We start from the raw sequence: 15,565 nt of genomic DNA, 5'->3' as shown, positions 1-15,565 counted from the left end.
TAAACAGGCCATTCAAGTCAAATAGAATTTAGCCACATAGACCTAAATCAAATCAAAGTGTCGAAATGATGAATGTGTTTTCGAATAATGCGTGACAAAACTGAACTTTGGAACGCCTTACTATTTGAATTCCAGCAAAAGAGAAATATAAACACGTGTTCATATTGTGAAAAATTCAGAAATAATGATGGTTCTGTGTTATTTTACGTAAAACCCGCTATAATCTAGAGTTTGGTAGGATCCTAGGGATACTTTATAGTCGCTCATTTTCTGTTGTTGGCTGGAGTTGTTTTGTTAGCGAGATGTAGGTAACATTTGTTGGATTCTTGCCGGCCGTTTTCTCGATTTATTTTACGTTGTCAGTTTTTTCTCGCTAAATGTCGGTAAATCGCGTTTAATCTTTGACTGCTTGCCTATTGCTGCAACTTAGGCCAAGGTAATTTTTGGGACGCTTCACGGTAAACAGGTCAAATAGTCAACTGATGTTAGTCAAAACAAGTAGCTCATATTAACTTTCCATGAATATGAAAACAAGCTAACCCAGTTCTGACTTGTGCCATCAGTTTATCAAACCAGATTTCCTCTTGCTGCTGAACGCAGTAAACAACCAAAACAGTCTATAAAGCCGGTTGTATCGACGATTGAGATCAGCCAGACTAATATTTAAAAGTTGCATTCTCACACCTTTTATTACCTGTTACAGGGTTTAAATGGATTATGTTAAAAACCACCGACTGGCACGCCAGAAACAACCCTAGGACGAATAGTTACTGACTACTTTCTTGATGGTACCTACGTAAATGTCTTTTAGTTTTCTCTATTAGCACTTGGCCGTTTACGCGGCGTAATCCAATTGTGTAGGTGGTTTCCCAAGTTTAACTTGCTCGGTTCTTTGTCTACCCGAGCAGATGATTGAGGTGGTAGCCTCGATTGCCCGAGGACCAGTGTTTCTGGCTGGAGAGGTGTTAGAATGTCTTATCACCTTTACCAACCCCATGTCCCATCTGTCCACCTCTGCCAGCAGGTAATCAAACACAGACACACATGAACTGGTCAGAAGTATCTGACTCACTGTCACTGTTTTGTTTAGTTTATATGTCTGTGTGGTGCAGTTAATATGTATATGATGTATACATCTGTGTTTGTGTATGTGTGTTATGTGTGTATGTATGTATGTATATATATATCTGTGTGTGTGTGTGTGTGTGTATATATGTATGTATGTATATATCTGTATCTCTGTCAATCTCTCTGCACATCTTTCAATTGCTTTCCTTCTCCATCCCTCCCTTTGTTTTTCATCTCTCTCTCTCTCTCTCTCTCTCTCTCTCTCTCTCACTCATTCTCTTTCTCACGTCCAATCTTTCTCTCCTGACTTGTTCCTTTCTTCAGTGAGATGTTGGCCTGGGCCAGTGCCCAGATTCACTGCCAGTTCCATGCCAGTGAGAGCAGAGTAGCTTTGCCTGCCCAGGGCAATAAGCAGGACGTCCAGGCCGAGAGTGACACGGTGCTCATTCCCAGCAGAGGTGAGTCAGATCAGCCTGCCATGAGCAGACACCACCCAAAACAGGGCCCTCTGCCCGCAGGGACCAGTAGGACTAGATTTGTGTTCTGCATAAGCATATTGATCAGTTTCACGTACCTTTCTCGTTAATACGACAAATGAGATATTAAAAAGGTCCATGCACACACTTGAATGCAGTGAACACTGTCTCTATAACCGTGTAGTCATATCACAGTAGAGTACTGAGGACTCTTAGCTTTTTAATGCCGAGAGTTGGCAGTATTTGAACATTGGTATTAAGGCTGTACTTTGAGTCATGAAACTATTTCCTTCAGGACTGGCCTATGGGGGTTTTTGTGTGTGTGTGGGGGGGGGGGTTGTTGTTGTTCTTGTTTGTTTTTTTTCTGGAGTTGTCATGGCACAGTTGCTCTTAGAAACGATTTAAAAAAAAAAAAAAAGAACTGAAACAACTTGCTGTTTGTAGTTTCATTCAGTCCCACTGTTACACAACACAATTTACCTTAGAAACAGAACTGAATTTAGGACTTCATTCAGGAAGACGTCATCACTTCCAAACAGAGCTGTTTGCCTTATTCTGTCCACTTACAATTCACAATTTGGCATTTAGCAGACGCTTTTTTACCAAAAGCGACTCACAATCAGTACATCAATTAGGTTTAACTACCTCATAAGCAAAAGATTGCAGTAGGACTGCAAATGCCACAATCCTGTATATCCTGTGAAGATAAACAGAAAACTATAAACAAACCTGCCACGTAAAGACAAAGTTAGTACATGGGATTTTTTGGGGTTTTTTTTTTTTTAATTTTATACCATGAAATATAAATATAAAAACATAAGATAAAAGAGAAGTTATACGTCAAGGGGACAGGTGGAATCTGAAACGATGGGTTTTCAGTCTCCTTTGGAAGATGGCGAGAGATTCTGCACTTTTGGCCTCGATTTCCTCTCGGTGTCTAATCTCAGGAACGTTCATGAGTGATTTTTAATGGTCGAAATATGGAGTATCTGTGTCAGTAGGTCAAGACTCTGACTCTGGTGGCCCTTAAAGACCATTGTATTCACAGATTTGTTTGTTTTTCATTGTTTTGAGGTAATCCTGTGACCTACCGCGGTAAACCCGGCGTGTCAGAGCCCCAGACTGTACATTTGCATGTGCTTCAGATTAAAATAATCTGAGCTGCGACCCCTCCGAGGGTTCGGGTTTGGAAAACCGCTCCGTCCTAATTTGAACTCCCGCGTTCTCGCGTTTACCGAAACGAAAATCTCAAACGTTGGGGGGGGGGGGGGGGGGGGGGGTCGTGGGGAAGGTTTTGAGACTTTTTAATCCTGGTCGTTTGATCCTGGCTGTGTCCTGCCTTGGTCGCCTGTTTCCATTTCTCTTCTTTCTTTCTCTTTACCTTTTTCTCCCTTCTTCGATTTTCTCTTCTCCAGGAGAGAGAGGACAGTGTATGTTGGACACTCCGCCCAAAATCCTCTTCTGTGACCTACGACTCGACCCAGGAGAGAGCAAAACCTGTAAGACGCTCCTCCCCATTGTTGTCCACTCTGTTTAAAAGAGAGCTATGATATTTGTAAGCCAAAAATCTCACTCTAGTATTAAAGAGCCTCGTTTTTATGTATTCGGTTCACATCTGTCCACCCCTCTCTGTCAAATCAATTTGTAGAAAATTTATCAGCATAGCTGAATTCGGTCATGGTCCGAAGTAGTTATGAAACATCAAATAATGATCCCCTTTAAAAACAATTCTTTGCAGACGTTGGGTAAAAGTAAAATAAAAACTCATAACAGTCTATAAAGTTATATGAAACTTTTATAAAAACTCCCCCCCCCCCCCCCTCAAGCAGAAATTCAGATCCACCCCAACTCTGTGAATACTTGACTCAGCAAATCATTAAAAATATTTTAACCTCAACCAAACCAAGTCCAGACATGTGCAGTTCAGCAAAAAAGGGCCGTCTTATGTTAATAGTCACTAACTCTGGTTTGTTGGTGTGTAACTGGTCAAGATGTGTCTCTGCTCAGTATTATAGACAGAGTAGATTTGAAGTCTGTGTGTTGATTTTTTTTTTTTTCCTCTAGGTTTGAAAAAAAACATACTGATTCATTCTGTTGTATTTTCTCATTATCCCAGGGATTCCAATGATTTTTTTTTTTTTGTTCAAAAGTTCTCTCTGTTTTCATTTCTCTATTTTCTACTTTCATTTTTCTATTCTCTATTTTCTCTATTTTCATTTCTCTCTCTCTCTCTCTCTCTCTCTCTCTCTCTTTTTTTTTCTTTTGCCTTTTGTCTCTCTCAGACTCGTACAGCGAAGTGGTGCCCACCGACGGACCGCCCAGTTTCCGCGGTCAGTCAGTCAAGTACGTCTACAAGGTCACGATTGGCTGCCAGAGAGTGAATTCACCAATCAAATTGCTGCGAGTTCCCTTCAGAGTCCTGGTGCTACATGGTAGGTTGCGTCTGCATTTTCTCCTCATTTATCAAAAAAAAAAACAAAAAAAAAAAACAACCCCAACAACAACAAGATAAACGTCCTTTTAGAATCATACAGGCTAATATTTAAACTTACAGAACATCTCATTTCAGGATCCAAAATCATTAAGTATGTGGTTCTGTTGGTTCTGAAACATCTAAAATGGTTGAGAGTATCTAAAAGCATTTTCGGTGCGTAACTCTTATAATCTCACTGCAGTACATTAGCGTGACTAGTGGCTAACTGCAAGATGTCGATAAGGTGAATGTCCCCTTTAAGGTTTATATCCAGGGGCTTTGACAGAGGGGCTTTTGTTTTGCCACTGACAGGGATGCCAGAGCCCCCCTTCCCCCAGGACGAGGAAGTCGCCCCTTCCAACCCCTTCCTTGAGGAAGAGGAGGGTGGGCGTAAGGACACTCGTACCTTAGAGAGAGCACTGGACATGCTGATGATCACTACCTCACGTCGTGTCCCACGTGAGTTCCTCTCTGTGTGTGTGTGTGTGTGTGTGTGTGTGTGTGTGTGTGTGTGTGTGTGTGAGGATGAGTGAGTGTGTGAGTGTGTGTGTGTGTGTGTTAGGATGAGTGAGTGTGTGAGTGTGTGTGTGTGTGAGGATGAGTGTGTGTGAGGATGAGTGTGTGTGAGGATGAGTGAGTGTGTGAGTGTGTGTGTGTGTGTGTGTGTGTGAGGATGAGTGTGTGTGTGTGTGTGTGTGTGTTTGTTTGTGTGTGTGTGTGTGTGTGTATGTGAGTGTGTGTGTGTGTGTGTGTGTGTGTGTGCGTGTGTTAGGGGGTTGCACAAGTGCATAATTTCACAATTCGAGTACTCCTTTCTTGAAAAGCTCAAGTTCTCAAGTACTCGTGTGTGTGTGTGTGTGTGTGTGTGTGTGTGTGTGTTGGGGGGCGGTCTTGCATCAGTTGTGCGGGAGGTGTCTTGCATCAGTTAAAAGACTATGTAACTATGATGGGGTTGGTCTCAGCACATAGAGCAAAAAATAAAATTAATGATATGAAGATAACATTTGGTCTTACCTTACACAGCGGTGAAGTGTGGATGATACCAACAATATTTTAACGTTATTGTTACCAACATTCTTCATTAGCCCAAGATAGTTGGGGGAAAAAAAACCCCACTTTGTTGACTGAACTCTCTAAGTGTTCTTATTGTGTTTAGATATAACGGCTCCTTTTTTTGTAAATTCAGTGAAACCTGGTCATCATTAGTAAGCCTAATCGACTTAAAAATAATATCAGTCATATTTGCTTGCATCTGTTTTTTAACAACATTAATTTGTCTATCTGTGCTATAATATGACAGACTCCCTCGACATTAGAGCCATCCTTGTGAAATGCGTCCACAACTCACAATTGTTACACATTTATTTCATCACAACGACAGTTGGGAAAGAAAATTTGCACAATGAAATACAGCAATAAAGCAAACACACATTTGGTAACCCACGATGTGAGGACAAACAAAAGAAAATCAAACCGTTTGCCTGTTGCCAGCGCACATCACGCGATTAACGAGTACTCGATGTTAACGTAGAAACTCGAGAATCGATGCGACTGCTCAAGAACTCGGATGCTCAAGTACTCTGTGCAACCCCTTGTGTGTGTGTGTGTGTGTGTGTGTGTGTGTGTGGTCGTGTGCGCATGTGTGTGGTCAGTGCTAATCAGTGCTGGGAAGGCAGTTTTTATGTCTTTCCTTGGTTCCCCCTCAGTTCACTGCTGCTAGTCATTTTTCGGTCAAAAACCTTAGGTCACATCTAGGTCTGTTTCCTCTTTTAATCCCAATTTTATTGCTCAGTGATGGCTTCAGTGTATTGAGTTTTGTGGTGCACCGTCCACTGGTTTTAACCATGTTATGTGTCAGGACGAAGATGGAGCAAACATCTTTCGCAGTTCCTCTTCCAAAGAATGTTTTCCTCACAGATATTTCCGAAAAAAAAAAAAAGAGAAATGACATGTAAAATGACCGCTAGATGAATATGACCCTGGTTTCTTCTCAGATCTGTTCAACATCACTAACACGCGCGGAAAAGTGGCCAAGTTCTGCATCTTTAAGACGGTGTACCGACTCGGGGAGGACATCATCGGAACCTTCACCTTCTCAGAGGGCGACATTCCTTGTTTACAGGTGCGTGGACGTTTATGTCTCGGGCGGTTTTGTTTTGTTCATTCATTAAATACGTAAAAGGTTGAGATGTCGTAACCCGCCCGCGCGCGTGTTTTTTTTTTTGCGCGTAGTATTCGGTGAGTTTGCAGAGCGAGGAGGAGGTCCACGAGCAGTACCAGCGTCGGCCGGGTCAGGCGGTCAGCGTGACGGGTCACGGCAGACACCTGGAGTCCTGCCTCCACACCGCCTCCAGCCACTTCTCCCTGCCCGTCCCCCTCAACGTCACGCCGGGCTTCAGCACCGACATCGGTCAGTTCCTCGCCTTCCGTTCCGTTCCTTCAAACGCCGCTCTGACTCTGACTCGCCTAGAATCTTCTACGTGGATGCGGTACATTCATGTTCAGGCTGTGACAGCTAACGCGCCGCGTTCTTCTCTCTGCTTAATTATGTCAGTCCGATGTGCCCACGTTAACACTCGCCGCTGAGGTCGATGTTGGATTGTAATGTAGGGATGAGGATGTTTTTCTGTTTGTAGGCAGCAGGTGCTACTTCTCAGGCTTTAGGTACCTAACAGAAGTGTGTTCAGGTTTCATAAGTTCTTGAGGAATTTGTAACCGTCCTCTCTTTTCATGTGTAATCTCTATGTGAATGATTATTCAAGATGGTCCTGTATGAAGTCTTTTCTTACTGTTTTTTTTTATTGTTTTTTCCTTTTTTTTTTTTTTTAATGTATTTTTTTGTTTATTTTTAGTTGCCCTAAGATGGCGCCTGCACTTTGAATTTGTAACAGCGAGAGAGCCCGTTGAGCCGCCTACAGTGCTGCAGAACCAATCAGAAGTCACAGTGTGGATGGGGGCGGAGAATGTAGATGTCGACACCTTTAGCTGGAACCTGCCAATCAAAGTGCTCCCCACCAATCCTGCTCTAGCTTCTTATGTTTCTCAGTTTACAGGGACAAACAGCATCAATATCTGAATGCTGTGTGTGTGTGTGTGTGTGTGTGTGTGTGTCCTCAGACCATCTTCACCTTGCAGTTTAAGAAAGTATATGTGTGCGAGTGCTTTTGTGTATTAACCTTGTAAAGCTTTGATTGTGTGTGAGTCATCGGTTCCAGGTTGATAGTTATTCCTTACTCTTAGTTACGTTTTATTGTTATTTTTAATGTTTTGCAGTGCAATGTGTCCATTAGACACTTTTTTTAAACATTTCAAACATGACCAACTGAAAGCTTTATCTGTTGTAATGTGTATATTTCCATATTTATTTTTTTTTCTGCCCTTTATTCTTAAACCTTTATGAACTATAAAATATGGTTTGGTAGCTTTACTTGATTATCATCACACAAACGCATTGTGTTGACTAAACCAAGCAAATGTTACTAACTCGGGTGGTGTTATTCTTGAGTTTGCAAAACCATGGGCTAATGTTAACTAATGAAATGTAACAAAATACTGTCAGACCATGTTTCTATTTCCTTTAAATACTTTTTTTCCTCTGGAAACTTCTCTTTTTAAAAAAAAAAAAAAAAAAAAAAACACTTGCTTTTTTTTTCTATCATGCTTTGTTTCTGTTTGTGAACAAAGACTGTTGAAAGATGTGAATCACGTTTGAATTCAGTACGAATTAAAATGATACGAATGGTATGAAGACATGGTTTGACCTCCATCCACAAATCAACGAAATAAAAACACATCTGTCTTTCCCTTTTTTTTATTATTTGCATAAATGTTGGGGAAAAAGACTGTACAGAACAAACAACATGAACTGATGTATTTTAATATATCAGGTGCGGATATTTACAGTTTTGTGATATACATTAAGGCTTTGACCATGCTGCTTAAAGGTGATATACTGGCGGCAAACGTTAAAAATAAAGTTATGAATGAAAGAGGTGCAGATTTAAGATTTAATCCCCGTTTTTGCTGTCTGGCCCTACCTGTTGTGTCTCTCCCCCCATATACATAGCTACTTCCTTCAAACCACCCTTTGACGCGTTTCACGGCCCTAAACATATATGTTATCATACGTGTTCAGTACTGTCTGATGTTCACTCTTTGAGGAAAACACAACAGTTGTAAAATGTTGCGCTTATATTGCTTACAAGAGTCCGAGCGCACAAAAGAGACCTCTTTCCTTACTCGTGCTGCAGTACCACATCTAACCACAAGGGGCAGAACCAGACAAATTCTAACAGCCTGGTAATGACCTAGCAAAGGGGGAAACCTCAGGATCGGCGCAGCACCTGTCTGGCAACAACAATTTCTTAGTGAAGCATCCATGCTGTTTAAATGCTAATGGCTAAGTAACATTTTTTTTTTTCCTACAGTAGCTTAAGGTGAAGTGAGAGCCCAGATTTTGAGTACAACGCTGAGACAGACCGACGGGGGCGGAAGATTCTGGAGGTCGTTAAACCCCCAGTTTCATGCTGAAGGTGCCGTGGCTGGGGTCCAGACTGTTGCCCCCCCCGGGGATACAGGGAAGACGAGGATCAGCGCTCTGCACCAGGCTGACCTGACAGGTCAGAGACTCCACACGAACCTCACACCAGGGAGGGAAGTCGACCGGAGGGTGGATGCTGCGGAATCAGAGGGATTCATTTGATTGGCCATCCTAACATCCTTTGAGTGCGACAACGTCAGAAAACAAACCAATGAAGTTGATCTTCGCTGCATGTGTTATGATGTGTCAGAATTCTATTGGATAAAACTGTGCCAAGTTAAAGAGGAAATGAAAGGGTTTAATTTTAGGCAGAAGTGGTGTTCCTGGTACAATATTTGGGCTTTTTGTTCCCCCCACAAAAGGGAATTGAAACCGAACTTAACTGTAACACACAGGACCCTTTTGTCCATGTACAGGACCTTTTTTGTATTGAAAAACTTGAAGAAAAAAACAAACAAACAAAAAAAAAACAATAGGATTTCTCACGTTTCACAGCAACCAACGCCTACTGGGTGTAGACAGGTACACTGCAGACAGCCATGCTCCATCCAGGTGTCTCCCAAAGCGTAATGCCTCCCTTCATACTCACACAGCGCTGGAGAGAGAGAGATAGAGAGAGACAGAAAGAGATAGAGAGAGAGACAGAGAGAGAGAGAAATGAGGCAGCTTTAAGCTTTAATTAATCATCAACTATTTTTCCTCGCTCAGGGATCATTAAGAGTGTGAAATTCAGACAAGAACGCGTCAAATGGAGGCAGCAACGTTTTGAGAGGCCGCGTAGGACACCCAACAGACGCCAAACAGCCGGCTGACTGTTTTTTTTTTACACCCTGATCTTGTTTTGTGACTGTAGCCTGAGCGGGTTATCTCACCTTGGGAGTTGAAATGACACTGCGTGGGTGCAGCCGCGATGGTCGTCCACAGAACAACGCCGGTCAAGAGCATCAGCGCAGACTCCATGTCTCTCTTCTGTCTTTCTTCCTCTCTCTTCCTTTCCGAATCCCCCTTTTCTCTGTTTTCGCACCTCCATTTATACCCCCCCAAACTTTTTTATGAGCCTCGCTCGCGCTCACGGGGAGGGGTTTGCCCCCGTCAGGAGGCGCGGTACTCGGGGGCAGCATGGCCTGGTTCGGGGGGAGGGGGGGGGGGGGGGACAGGGAGACCGTGGCTTGGCACCGTTTGGCGTCTCTGGAGATTGCCATTCTCCGCTCCACTGGCCATGACCTCAAACGATAGAAATACTGACACATTCTGTGATGACTAAGACCGGGAGCAAGAGAGAGAGAGAGAGAGAGAGAGAGAGAGAGAGGAGGGGGGGAGGCGGGGAGGAGAGGTGAGAAGTAGGAAAGAGAGGTGAGAGAGAAGGCAAGAGAAAGAAACCTCCAATAAACATCCAGTGATGTGGTCTTGTTGGTTTTCTTATTTTTTTTTTTTACTATCCCTAATTTTTTTTTTCTATTCGGACAAAGTCACCACCTGTTTGTCACCCGTTTGCATCATAACACTGGGAACTTTTTCCGTCGCTAAATGATGCACTTGAGAAAAGGACATTCGAACAAGAAACTTGAACAGAACTGTTCTACCCTCCTAAAGTGGAAATTAGACCAAGTGGTTACTAGGTAGTCACTAGGCAAACATAGACTCAAGGCAGCTCTATCCTTGAGCTGACACTTGTCTGCTTCCTCAGAATGAGCTCATAGTGATGATGTCATGGTTGTGTCTCCTCTCTATGACCTCACATGGGTCTCGTCCAGCTGAGACCATGTTCCAAAGGATGTCTGGGAGGAGGAAGCCTGTAAAGATGGGATTAGACTTTTATTGCGCCTCTGCTGCAGGTGTGTAAGTGTCTGTGTGTGTACGTTTGTATCAAGAGGGGACGGAGAGAGGTAACGCTTTCCTCTTTTCGGCAAGCGTCAGAGAGATGAAAGCGTGCGCGTCACGCGGGATCTGAAGTCAGGACGGCGTGAGGACGCGGGGGTAACTCCTCCTGAGCCAGAGACAAACTTTAGCGAAACATTAGCTCATCTCTCATCTCTTCAGCTATCAAAGTGGAAAAAAATTGCAACAGGGCGACTGGCGTTTTCCTAAGAGGCCCCAGAGCCCCACAATTTTCTTCTCGTAGCGTTCGCGCCCTGGTCACCTCACAGTAGTTTTGAGAAGTGTTGACAGGTCTTCCCTTCGTCAACCCCTTGTGCTACTATTCAATAGTTCTGCCACGCGCCTCATTTCTGTTTCGGATGACTCAGAGTTACCCATTTGCTCCCTTGCAGTTTCTCCAAGGAGAGCTGATCTAGTTCAGTGACCCTGCCAGTCAAAAGTTTAAACATTAGCTACGGGGTTGAACTTTAAACAACAACAAAAAAAATTCCTGGATATTTTCATGGTCGTATTTCTCAGAGATAGCTTTAAAGAAAAGGAGTGTATCATTTTGCTTCTCACAAGTCATGCATTTTAGCAAAGAGGTTTTCTTTAACTCCTGGCATGAGCGAGGGGGTAACACTTTAAACTCTACACCAGGCGCATAGCCAACGGACGGGCTTGACGGCCTAGGCGCGCCCAAAGGATGTATAGACCCCCCGAGTTAGGATGGAATTATTTAATTTAATACTAAAAAAATAATACGTTACTGTTTGTTAAATTGGTTTATAATATAACTAAAATATAATCGTTTAAACGCTCCTGAAATCAAGGAAATGTGTTCTAATTTTTTATTTGTATAATGCTTGATGGGTTTGAATGACATCTGTATTAGCCAATTAATAAGTTTGGTTTGGACTTTATAGTTCCATCGATGCAATAATGTTAACCTTCAAAAGGCGATAGCAGCAGGTTTTCCACCCAATATATTCGCATGTTGGAGCGCGCTCATTAAAAGTCCATTAAGGAAATGTGTGCGCGCACGTTTTAATTAGCTGTGTTATGCGTTATAGGTTCTCCTCTTGTACATCTGTTGGTTTAAAACTTGTCCAGGGCAACTTCAACGGAAATACGTGATAAAATCGCAACAAACCCCTTTTTGATGCGACTAAACCTGTTTCCATCAACCAGTATCATTTACCGTGATGCTTATCATCTCCTTGCTGCGATTACATTTCCTACGCGATTTAACAGATTTGATGCGAAGTTTAAGCGTTAATTTGCATCAAATAGTTGGATGGAAAGCCAGCTAGTATTGTGACAGCATGATATAGAGCGTTTGTTGTGACAGGGCATGCGTTTTACGCTACTTCTGGTTAAGGTGTGCTTGATGAATAATAATTTGATAGTATTTTGCTGTTTACTACATATTCCGTTTCAGTGCAAAGGACGGAAGATTGGACCGGCTTGGTTACTGAGTGCGCTACAGTTGCAATACGGGGTGTCTTACCTGGCATTCAGTTCGGAAGTAGGTTATAAAGAGTCAAAGTCGTGTCCGATCACTTGACGCATCTGCGCTACACTCAGCTTAGTTTTGGAACCATCAACTCGCTTTCATTGAACTATGTTTGATCACCAACTTCCAAATTAACCAGCGCTTCATATTTATCATCGTGTTGACCAGTAGGCCTGTGCTTTGATTTGGCCGTCGTGTATTAAGCTGCGTCCAGGTCATGGAAACCTTGATCATTCCCAAGCCTCCTGCCCGTAGCATCAACACCCAGGAATGTGCAGTTGCGTCAGGGAGAAAAACGGTACCCCCACTGTGAGTGTGTACACCACACTGGGAAAAGCAAATGGGCCTTGTCCTCTTAAACAGCCCTTTTATAATGAGTGGAGCGTGTAATGGAGCAGGACTGTTGTAGAGTCTGACTCATTCCCTTGCATAATATAACCTCATACAGTCCACAGGGGGGGAAAAAAGCAAGAGTTTAGCAACTGGAATGAGCTCTCCTTGAATGAGAGGAAGAAACTGTGAATTGCATCCCTTGTTTTACTGGACTGACATTTCCTTCGTATAAAGGGATGACCTATATAGTGTTCCTGAAAAGCTCTGAAGGATGTTTGTTGAAACAAGGCAGTATTGGCCAAAAGATGCTGATATTCATATCGTGTTTAGGCAACCATTCTGTTTATTCAAGCGGTCGTTCATTTAGGACGTACCGATGACTCTCATAATCCTTTTGAGCAGCTATTGTAAAGGCAACAAAGAAACAAACAAACAAACAAACAAACAAAAAAAAAACTGCTGAGGTTTAATCCCATAGGTTTGGAACTGAACAGGCACTTTTGGCAAGGACGGTGAAAAGTCACAGAAGGACACGCATCTGTGGTGGAGTTTGTTGAAGTGTTGCTGGAGTCCTTTTGTGTCAACAGTATATTGTGTGTCACAGCCCAGCCATATGATACGTGCACAATAAGGTATGCATCTATCGGCACAAAAGGCAATTCTTTACTAATGCAATATCTAGGACCTACTTTTACAAACAATGACAAGGCATAGTCATGTGCAAAACTGGACTATGATTCAGTCGGATTTGTATTGTAATTATGAGACAGAGATTGTTTTTGTGAGAGCAGTCACTGACTTTAGACTCAGCAAAATTGTCAGTAATGGAATGTATCATTTGGGATCTACATGTTATTTTTTTGATGCGATGCATCATGGGATTTACGTTCATTATCTCAAAGAATGGAATGACCTGAAGTCTTCAGCTGTGTTCGCTCCAATGTTAAAGTATCACAATTTCTGTCACACTGAGTGACAAATGTATTTCCTGCAGAGATCCTTACGGATTCACTGTTGACCCACTTTTCCCAATGCATGACTTCACTGGGTAGAAATTACCTGTGAAAATAGTGTCATCTCTTTAAACTTTTCATTCATAATATGATTTTAGTTTGGCTTACATCTCACTGTTCAACAGCTCTTCCAATCAGATAGGTAGATTTTGTGGGTCATCTTACAAGCAAAATGCAGTAATCTCTCTTTCACTGTGTTGTTCATTATACTCTGTAATAACATGTTATCACATTGCTTTATCAGATATCTTTTATTTATCCAAATGTTTTTAACGTAATTGTTCTAAATTACTTTATTCCTGTATTTTATTTTCAGTCTGTTTTTTTTCTATTGTAAAACATGAAGTGTTCTCCATCCTTGTTTCAACAAAAAATTATACGACACCTATGTAAGCTGTCAGTGCCGTTTATTTTAGCAATTAGGAAAGAACGATTGAGATTGAAAAGTTTAGTAAGGATAGTGTTTGTAGTAATAAACTAATGAGCCCAGGTAACACCTTAAAGAATCGAAGCATTTTGAATCGATTAATAATTCAGTTAGATTTCAGAGATTTCTTCTTCTCTTTTGAATTTACTACCCAGATATCGGCGCGGTACATCCGTTTTAATTTTGTCCATTTTCACTTTCCGTCCTGCCGCTGAACTAGGAAGCAATCTGGAACCAATGTAGACCAAAGAAGCCATTTGTGATCGAAGTGATTGATTTAACCTCTTGATGAGATCGAGGAAGTTGCAATCTACTATTTGTGTCTTATCAGAGGGTCTCGTCTGTTGTGTTTTCTACACTGAAATAGCAGGACAAATACATCATGACCCGTCAACTATCTGTCACGGGATTCTTATTACCGTGAATCAAGATCATTTACAGGATTGGACCTGTCGAACTGGCAGTCCAAAACCAGGCAAACCAAAACTCATAATTTGCCTGTTTTCTAGCAGTGTAGATAAAATCCTTTCTGCTGAAATATTCTGTTCTCCAGTGCAAGGTTTTCCCTTCGATAGCCAGGCCTTGCTAGCTGCGGTTGCTAGCCGCCACTCGGATAAACTTTGTTTTGTTTAGAGTTGCTGTTTAATTATTTCTTCAGATTGCTCCTGCTTTTTTTAACGACGAACTTTAGATAAAAAGATGGATACAGACAAATTTAACTATGTTTACAGTTGTGACCTGGACATAAACGTTCAACTTAAGATGTAAGTATTATTTCTGAGTCATTGTTTTCATTGTAGATTTGACAGTTGACTAATATAAGCAAAACGAACTTTGTGCGACAACATTATCTAACTCAGAGTAAAGCGTCTGTCCGTTTAAGTATACCAGCACAATAAATGTCTTTTTAAATGGATTTAAGTTACAGGAGTGCAGTTTTATCATGATTTCCATCGATTATTGAACTGAAAACAGAACGCGAAAATACAATTGTCAAGACCTTAAAGGGCATTCAAACTCATTTCACATAGTCGAAGAAAGAGCCTTTGCTCTTGTTGTTTGTGTAACGTTGTAAAATGAATGTGGTTCCAACACCATTGAGTCATTAGACGAAGCGCTTATAAGATGAGTCCGGGGAGAATTGTTCAGTTTGAGCGAGCCCATCCGTCAATTGACATCATTCTCATTCTTACCGCTTTCTCTCCATCGCTTTCCTCTCACGATAGCTCTTAAAAGACCCATAGATCATAAATTATGCTCATAATTCTAACAAAACATGGGTGTTTTTTTTGTATGACTGGACACTTCCACAATGGAACCAGTGATAGTCGAATCTCATGACTCCAGTGATCAGTCATGCACAAAATATCATCATTCATCGGCGCCTATTAAAATTCGAACTGTTTGGAGAATCTCTGCAGCTTTGTCACTGTCAGAGAAGTTGAGGGTCAACAGTGCAATCGGTCATAACATTTTCCATGATCCATTTTCCGAGCACCAAATACGCACAAACTTCATAATGCAGAACATAAAATAACCTAGTGAGGTTTTTTAGCCGTTTTCTGATACACTTATTCTAAGTCGCTTTGGCTAAAAGCGTCTGCTAAATGCCAAATTGTAAATTGTATATAGAAAAGAGACAGATAGGCAGAAAATATATAGATAAACACACGTACATGTATCTTTGTAGCTGGAGGACCGATTTTTCAGTGATGCCTAATAGAAAGTGGATATCAAATGTTGCCTCCACAGAGGTAGTTTGGAGGGAAAGAGAGAGAGGAAGAGTTACAAAGCCCTTTTGGAAGACCCCATGCTTCGTTTCTCCGGCCTGTACCAGGAGAACTGTTCCGACTTGTACGTCA

At 41.9% G+C, this 15,565-nt stretch overlaps 3 protein-coding genes across 4 annotated transcripts in view; 2 read left to right on the top strand and 1 right to left on the bottom strand.

The window, feature by feature from the left end:
• The first annotated feature begins 331 nt into the window (after window positions 1-331).
• rgp1 (GP1 homolog, RAB6A GEF complex partner 1) lies at window positions 332-7,594 on the top strand. Its single transcript, XM_030780518.1, has 9 exons — window positions 332-436; window positions 909-1,024; window positions 1,393-1,526; window positions 2,960-3,043; window positions 3,827-3,976; window positions 4,330-4,476; window positions 6,012-6,139; window positions 6,250-6,427; window positions 6,870-7,594. Exons 2-9 carry the CDS (start codon window positions 909-911, stop codon window positions 7,091-7,093), a joined length of 1,161 nt encoding a protein of 386 aa, XP_030636378.1. The 5' UTR covers window positions 332-436; the 3' UTR covers window positions 7,094-7,594.
• Window positions 7,595-8,524: 930 nt separating this feature from the next.
• Window positions 8,525-9,517, bottom strand: msmp1 (microseminoprotein, prostate associated 1). The gene is made up of 3 exons (XM_030779317.1): window positions 9,430-9,517; window positions 9,044-9,152; window positions 8,525-8,693 (listed from the first exon to the last, which is right to left on the bottom strand). Exons 1-3 carry the CDS (start codon window positions 9,515-9,517, stop codon window positions 8,525-8,527), a joined length of 366 nt encoding a protein of 121 aa, XP_030635177.1.
• A 4,664-nt stretch (window positions 9,518-14,181) lies between these two features.
• Window positions 14,182-15,565, top strand: part of pik3c3 (phosphatidylinositol 3-kinase, catalytic subunit type 3) — a 13,467-nt gene continuing 12,083 nt past the window's right edge. For both annotated transcript variants that reach the window (XM_030779705.1, XM_030779703.1), the window contains exons 1-2: window positions 14,182-14,467; window positions 15,456-15,565. The exon at window positions 15,456-15,565 is cut by the window's right edge and continues 79 nt beyond it. In XM_030779705.1, the coding sequence (XP_030635565.1) occupies window positions 14,403-14,467; window positions 15,456-15,565 (175 nt within the window). In that variant the 5' untranslated portion in view covers window positions 14,182-14,402. The remainder of the gene's footprint in view (window positions 14,468-15,455) is intronic.

The sequence above is a fragment of the Chanos chanos genome, chromosome 7 (assembly GCF_902362185.1).
Source record: "Chanos chanos chromosome 7, fChaCha1.1, whole genome shotgun sequence".
Lineage (NCBI taxonomy): Eukaryota > Metazoa > Chordata > Actinopteri > Gonorynchiformes > Chanidae > Chanos > Chanos chanos.
Note: the sequence above shows the minus strand (reverse complement) of the source record. Positions and strands in the feature narration are given on the sequence as shown.

Bases quoted from the DNA above. Each gene is read 5' to 3' on its own strand.
- rgp1 (XM_030780518.1), top strand. From the start codon at position 909: ATGATTGAGGTGGTAGCCTCGATTGCCCGAGGACCAGTGTTTCTGGCT. The intron at 1,025-1,392 runs GTAATCAAACAC...TCCTTTCTTCAG, and splicing joins CTGTCCACCTCTGCCAGCAG to TGAGATGTTGGCCTGGGCCA. The intron at 3,977-4,329 runs GTAGGTTGCGTC...TGCCACTGACAG, and splicing joins CAGAGTCCTGGTGCTACATG to GGATGCCAGAGCCCCCCTTC.
- msmp1 (XM_030779317.1), bottom strand. From the start codon at position 9,517: ATGGAGTCTGCGCTGATGCTCTTGACCGGCGTTGTTCTGTGGACGACC. The intron at 9,153-9,429 runs GTGAGATAACCC...CTCTCTCTCCAG, and splicing joins GTGTCATTTCAACTCCCAAG to CGCTGTGTGAGTATGAAGGG. The intron at 8,694-9,043 runs GTGAGAAATCCT...CTGATTCCGCAG, and splicing joins GGCGTTGGTTGCTGTGAAAC to CATCCACCCTCCGGTCGACT.